This window comes from Nannospalax galili, unplaced genomic scaffold (assembly GCF_000622305.1).
Source record: "Nannospalax galili isolate Female #2095 unplaced genomic scaffold, S.galili_v1.0 scaffold302, whole genome shotgun sequence".
NCBI classification, from domain to species: Eukaryota; Metazoa; Chordata; class Mammalia; order Rodentia; family Spalacidae; genus Nannospalax; species Nannospalax galili.
In genome coordinates this window covers 1074858-1082306 of record NW_008350120.1, presented here as the reverse complement: position 1 = coordinate 1082306, position 7449 = coordinate 1074858, and the positions used below count along the sequence as shown (strand labels likewise).

The 7449-nt window shown below is 49.1% G+C and overlaps 1 protein-coding gene across 1 annotated transcript in view; it reads left to right on the top strand.

Annotated features, from left to right (window-relative positions):
• Positions 1-1756: 1756 nt before the first annotated feature.
• Rheb (Ras homolog, mTORC1 binding) overlaps positions 1757-7449 on the top strand; it is a 49057-nt gene continuing 43364 nt past the window's right edge. The window contains exon 1 of the mRNA XM_008847247.3: positions 1757-2183. Coding sequence (XP_008845469.1) covers positions 2132-2183 — 52 coding nt within the window. The 5' untranslated portion in view covers positions 1757-2131. The remainder of the gene's footprint in view (positions 2184-7449) is intronic.

Sequence of the window (7449 nt, the reverse complement as noted above, 5' to 3'; positions counted from 1 at the left end):
GCCTTAACATCGCATAAATGTGATATGGTAGTGCATACCAATAATCCTAGCACTCAGGAGGTGAGGGCAGGATTATTAGCAAGGTCATCCTCTGCAAATTCAAGGCCAGCCTGGACTACATGAGACCCTGTCTCGAAAGAAAGGAAGGAAGGGAAGGAGGGAGGGAGAAAACAGGGCTTGTGTTGTACTTCAGTAGTAGAGCTTATGTGGCTTGTGCAAGGCCATGGGGACTGATGATGTCCAGCACTACACACACATAAAATGAATATTTGGCGGGACTTGGTGGCACACACCTTTAATCCCAGCACTCGGGAGGCAGAGGCAGACGTATCTGTGAGTTAAAGGGCAGCGTGGTCTACATAGTGAGTTCTAGGACAGCTGGAGCTACCGGGAGACCCTGTCTCAAAAAGACAAAAAAAAAAAAAAAAAAAAAAAATTTAACAACTTAAAAATGTGAATGCAGGGGGCTGGAGAGATGGCTCAGTGGTAAAACCGACTGCTCTTCCAGAAGACCGGGATTTAGTTCTCAGCACCCACATGGCAGCTAACAACTGACACCCTCTTCTGACCTATGTGAACATTTGTACAACATGGGTGCACTTATGCGCACGCAGGCAATACATTCATACACATAAAAGAAAATATTTTTAAAAAAACGGAGTGCAAGGATACGCCTTTAATCCCAGCTCTCAGGAGGTAGAGGCAGGTGAATCTCTGTTTGAGGTCAGCCTGGTCTACATAGGGAGCTCCAGGCCAACCACGGTACATAGACCCTGTCTCAAAAAGAAAAAATGTCTAGCAGTAGTTGCGGAAGTGGCTTAGTTGGTAGAGTGCTGGTTCGATCCCCAGCACCGCATAAACCAGGCCTGGTGGTGAACGCTTGTACCCAGCACTCCAGAAGTGGAGGCAAGGAAATCAGGCGTCCAGGAACTACGTCGCAGTTCCAAGTCAAGCGACCTAGGCGTCGCAATGTCATTCCTGCCTGTAATCTCAGAGCTTAGATAGAGGCAGAAAAGGTCAGAAATTCAAGGTCATCCTTTTCTGCAAGGCACCTTTCTTAAAAAATACAAATTAAAAAGTCTATTAGGAAAGGCAAGTGCTGTTCTCGAGGCACCATTTCCAGGCCGGGCTTTCACCTCGACTTCCACCACTTAGACCTGGGGGATGGCTACCTTCCTGCCCCGTAACCTAGGACGCCCATCTCTTCTCTAACTAACGCCTCGCTTTTCCAGGACATTCCTGATATTTGGAATTCGCACAGATTCCATTCTTCCCACAGTCCTCCAGCACTGTCGAAGCTCAGTCAACACCCACATCGAGCCCGGGCTAACGAATGCTAATATAGTTGCAAGACGGTAATTTAAGAAACCAAACATCGTGCCAGCCAGCCCACAATCAGCCCACAGCGACGCGCCTCGCACCTTTTAAGGGCTCTGCAGGCGCGAGTCGGCCAACTGTTCCGTGCTCCGCCAATCATCACGTCTCTCGCCCCTGGCTCCGCCCCCTACGCCATCTCGACCAATCAGCGGGGAGATGCCCTCCCTGTCCCCGCCTCTCCCGCCCGAAGTCTTCCAACTAAGCAGGCGCGCAGCGGCCGGTCAGTCGTTTTAGCTCCCTGGCCCTTGGCTCCGCCTCCTTCGCCATCGCCAATGGAAGACGGAGTCTCCGTTGCGTCATCGCGCGGGCAGGCTGGGAGCCGCCCAATCAGGGCTTGGCGAGGACTGTCGTAATTAAAAAGCGGCGGAAGCAGGTGGGAGGGTCATGACGCAGCGAGTTTCTGTCGTGACTTTCCCGGAGGCCTTTGGGCGTCCCCGCTTTTCCCCTTTAAAGTAAAACGTCCCCCCGACGTGTCTCCGCGCGTTCCGGGCCGGGAGGCGGCGGCGGGAGGCGGTGCTGACGCGGGCTGAGCGCGGTCACGTGGGCGTGTTGTGGGGGGAGGGCCCGCGCGGTCGGTTCCGGGCGGTTGAACGAGCCGGAGAGCTAGCGAGCGAGCGAGGGAGAGGCAGCCGCGCCCGCCGCCGCGCTCTGTATGCCGCGCTCGCCCGACGCGCCCGCCGCCGACAGCCCGAGCAGGAGCCGCCACCGCCGCCGCGGTTAATGTGGTTGGGCCGAGGCTGAGGAGGCCGCCGAGATGCCGCAGTCCAAGTCCCGGAAGATCGCCATCCTGGGCTACCGGTCTGTGGGTGAGTGGCGGCGCCGCCCGGAATGCCCGCTTTCCCTCGCCTGAGCCTGCGACGCGGCCGGCCTGCGAAGTTCGGGCTGCGCGGCCATGTGGCGGACGGGCGGGCGCGTTTCGTAACCTCCATCTTGAGCGGAGGCGGCGGGGGGCCGCGGGCACTGAGGAAGGCAGCCCGGGGCCGGGCGGGAGTCGTGCGGCCGGGACTCCCGGGTTGCCGCCTTCTCCCCACCCCCCGCCGGGCGTCCGCGCGGCCCCCTCCCCTCCCCGAGTTAACCCCGGAGGCATTTCAACAAAGGAAACGCTCCTTGCGCCCTTCGCGTCTTCCGGGAAGTTGAGCTTTGCGTAGACACCTGGGGCTTCCAGGTCGATGGTCCAGTCGCCCCCTCCCGGGGAAGCTCAGTCGAGCCCGGTCTCCACCCGGTAGATAACTGCCGGCGTTAGGAGCGGCAAAGAACTGAACTCGCTGTCCTATTTTTCTTTGGGGAGAAACAAGGCCAGTGCATCCGTCACCAGGCTGTTCAAGTAATTCAAAAGTCCTTTTGTTCCCCCCCCCTCCCGCAATGGTTGACATACATTTGAAACTGGTCCTGGCAGTCACCTTTTGGCTGAATAGAGCGAGGGTGGCGGGAGTCTTCTGTTCATTCCGTGACCCAGAACCACAGGACTTAGCCATGCTAAGGGTGAGGCTTTATTGTCCTTGACCGGCAATAGCCTGGGGAAACCACGCTCGTCCTCTCGTGCTGTCTTAAACTATTCGCTATCTACGGAAAATGTGCGCTGGACGGAGGCGAGAGGAGGTGGGGGTTGGCGTCCGGTGATTCCAGACCGCGGCGGCGGCGGTGGGACGAGGTGGCAAGAACCGGTAGGAAAGCTTGCCGCCTGCCTCCCGTTGGTCGGACTCCCCGTTAGGCCTTCTGTCCCGCCTTCACGACTCATGCCAGGGTCTGTGCTCTTTGACCGACATCTGCCGCGGTGTGCTTATCATCCTTTCACCACCTCTCCCTCCGGAGCCGGGGAAAATCATGAGGGAGGTTGAGATCCGCGGCGCCCAGAGTCGAAGGGTAATTCCTGCGTGAGCGAAGTGAAGTGTGCCTGTAGGGAAGGGTAGGTCACGGCTTTCAGTTGCCTGAAAGTCACCATGCATCAAATGGATTTTAATACCTCTCGGGCCATTTCATCTAACCTTTGGTGGCCTGAATTGCCACACTGTTGCTTCTGTTTCCTGGATTTCCTTCAAATTTTGCATTCTAACCCTGACATAACCTGGCTCGTGATTGAACGTACCGTAATCAGATGCATAAACGTAATGCCAACTAATTGAAGATCGCGGTCCCTGTATGAACTAGGCATGGGCCACAAGTTACTAGGCTACTAGATTTTAACCTAAGGAAATGTTCTAAATTTTAGACCTGGACTTTATTCACCTCTTGAAATTTTTGAAATGTTAGTGAGTTGTAAGTTAAGTTTTCTCGCTGTTTCGCTAAAGAGCTTATGTCCAGCAGAAACTAATTCTGATTTTTGAGGGTTTTGTTTTGTGTTTGAGGCAGGCAGGGTCCCATTAATAACCCAGGTGGAGCTCAGTGTCTAGTCCATACTGGCCTGGAACTCAAAATCCCCCCTCAGGCACTGGGATTACAGGTGTGTGATCACAAACATTATCTCTGGCTGCTGTTTCTTGGATGCTGGTAGCCTGCAGAGAAGCATAGGAACTTTTAGAACCTATTTCCTATGTCCTCAGTCCGGTTCTCAAGCCTAGTGATGATTAAAGGAAAAGGTGCTCCGGAGAGGCCGTGTTACTCCCAACATTGCGTTTGATTTACTTGTTTACTTCCATGTGAACAGGAATTATAGCTTCTGAGTCTCTTCAGGGGAGTAGTGTTGGACTTCTGCCAGGATGATTGCATGCACTAGCCACTCTTCTGAGAATTATTAACCATTCAGACTTCTCAGAACTTAGTGATGTGTTTTGTGCCAAAGAGAGATTTTAGAAATTGCTGTTGTTTCTAGGCTGCAGTATTTTATGATTCTTGAGTGGTTGTGTCAGATTGATTGGCACATCCTAAAAGTAGACTCATCTAGAAGCCATACCATTTTAGAATGTTCTCTTTATTAAATGCTTTTTGTCAATTTGACTAGACTACTTGTCACTGCAACTTGGTCATGTCACAGACCTTTTAGAGTTTGCTGACCTCAGCTAAAACTATGAAATATTAAGATTGGCTTATTAATTGGCTTTCAAATTTTGTGTGTCTTTAGAAACTTTGGTAAACCTACCAAAATATAATTCTTAAGCAATTTATATAATTTTTCCCCCTGAAGTACTTTTCCTGGTATTTACAGTAGTGAGGCATTTAAGGACACATCACCTACTGTGTCACCTGTATCCAGCCTGGTTTTCAGGGAGGTGCTTTGTTCATTGTTCTGGTGGTAACCAGCTTCCTCATAGTGCACTGTTGCTACTCCAGCCACGGAGTGGACAGTAGGGGTGACTAAATTAAAACCATAATGTCAACTGAGCTGTCTTCAGCCTGGCACATCTTCCTTTGGAATAGCTTTCACAGGGTGTCAGTAATCTAACTTGCCATTAGATCATACGTTTTCAAAGCTTATTTATCATAGGTGAGCCTTATATCTGGCTGGAGGAATGGGATCCACAAGAGTGAAAAATTGTGAGAAAATACAGCAGCTCTGGCTGGTGAAAGGTGACTCAGCAAGAGTATACAGTATATTACCTTGCCAGAAGGGCCCAGGTAGTTTGATTCTTCCTGGGGAAAGGTATCATTACATACTTGGTTGTTCCCAGTAGAACACAATCATTTTGGAGTCTGTCCTTTTAGACTGTCTTTTTCTGACAGAGGTAAGAAATTGTGGTGAGGGCTGGGAAATGCCTCAGCGAGGAAGAGGACTTAATACCGAAGCATGAGATCTGGAGTTTGGATCCCCAGCACCCATGTAAAAAGCTGGGCGTGGCTGTGCCCTTATAACAATCCCAGTGCTGGAGGATTGCTGGGGCTTGCTGGCCACGAGCCTATGAAAAATGGAGAGTTCTAGGTCCAATGGAATGAGATGGAGAACAATAGAAGAGGGCCCTTTTCTGACCTGTATGCAACCCCTCCCCCATACGCGTGCATATATCTCACTTTTATTTGGAGTCAGAGTATCATTATGTATCCCTGCTGGCCTTTACCTCTTCTGCTGGCATTAAAGTTGTCCCCCATCATTATCAGCTAGGTTTTTTGTTTTTGTTTTTTAAAGATAAGTAATGTGGGGGCTGGAGAGGTGCCTCAGTGGTTAAGAGCACTTGCTGCTCTTACAGAAGACCCCAGTTTGGTTCCTGGCACCCACATGATGACTAACAGTGGTCCATAACTCCTGTTTCAGGGGTTCTGACACCCTCTTCTGGCCTCCGAGGGTGTTGCATGACAGGTACAATTGCATATATGCAGACAAAATACACATGAAATAAAAATAAATTGATCCAAAAGATTCATTAAAAATTTTTAAAGAAATTGTGGTGAAAACATTACCTGTCATGTATAAAACCTACCAGTATGTGAAATTGTCTTAATACATACTTGGTTAAACACATACTTAGCATGTAATGTGTATCTCTGAGTGGGGTAGTCAACAGTGGCCACTTTGTAGTGAAGCTTAAGGTTATGTTTCGGTCTCCTTCATTGTTCTATGTAAGCTGTGTATTGCCTGCATGTAGGTAAGTGTACCCATGTTGTACAGTGCCCTCAGAAGACAGAGGGGCTGTTTGATCCCCTGGAACTGGAGTTAGGGACAGTTGTTAGCTGCCGTGTGGGTGCTGGAATTCAAACTGGGGTCTTCTGCAAGAAAAACCAGTGTTCTTAACTGTTGAGCCATCTCTCCAGCCCCTAGTTACTCTTTTAAATTAATTTGTTGGAGGGGGTATGACAACCCATGTGTGGATGTCAGAGAACAACTTGTGGGAATCAGTTCTCTCCACATGAGCTTTGGGGATCAGACTCAGGTTCTCAGGCTTGGTGTCAAGTGCCTTTACCTCCAGCCCCCAGTGTTGTTTTTGATGTCTGCACTTACTTTCTGTCCATATGTACCCTCAGCATTCAAACCCTGTTCTCATAATAGTTACTCCTCATCGCCTTTCAGTCTCTGGTGGCCACTAATTTCTTTGCTTTCTATTTCTATGGATTTACTTACTTTGGACATCTCATGTAAATGGGGTCATACACAGAGTCCTCTGTGGCATCTTTCATTTAACATAATATTTCAAGTTTCATCCATATTGTAGCATGTTTAAATACTTCATTCCTGTTTGTTGCTGAATAATATTCCATTGTGTGAGTTTACCACATTTTGTTTGTTGATTTTTGTTGTTGTTGTTGTTAGATAAATGAATTGTTTCTATTTGGGGACTGTGGTGGTGTGAATGCAAATGTCCCCCATAGGCTCCAAGTATTTGGACATTTTGTCCCCAGATGATGGCGCTGTTTGGGGAGGTTTTAAAAGGTATGGCTGTCCTGGAGGAAGCATGTCACTGGGAGTGGGCTTAGAGAATTCTTAAGCCTTGCTGGATCTCCAGTTGCTCTCTTGCTTCCTGTGTCTGTGTGATGATATGAGAGCTTAGCTTCTGCTGCTCCTGCTCCAGACACCTCCAGCTGCCATGATGGACTATAATTCCCCTGGAACCATAAGCTCAAATAAACTCTTCCTTCTATAAATTGCTTGGGTCAGTGTTTCTATCACAGCAACAGAAAAGTGACTAATACAGTAATTGGTACCAGAGAGTGGGCTGTTGGCTGTGAAGAACCTGACCATGTGGGGTTTTGAAGAAATGTGGAAGACTGGAAGTTTGGGCTAGAAAGGCGGTTGCTTGCTGTAAGCAGAGCTTAACAGGCCATTCTAGTAAACACCTGCAAGAAAGCAGTGCTGAGAACAATGTAGTTCCAGAGGGAAATAAGGACTTAAGCGTCATTTGGGATATTTTGGCAAAGAGTCTGGCTGGAGTCTGCCCTCGACCTAAAAGCTTGCCTGAAGCTAAGTTGAAAAGCAATGGACTAATTTCTCTGGTGGAAGAAATTTCAAGACAGCCTAATGTAGAAATGGTGGCATGGATAATATTGGTGAATATTATGCAGATGTACAGTGAAAAAGAGCAAATGGGACAGAAAGAAATACAGTTTGGATTGAAAAAGTGCACTAGGAAGATAAATGTTGGAGCCTTGGCATGTGCTGGAGAAGATCCCTTTGATAAGGAGATTAAAGTGATTAAGGAGGGGCCTAGA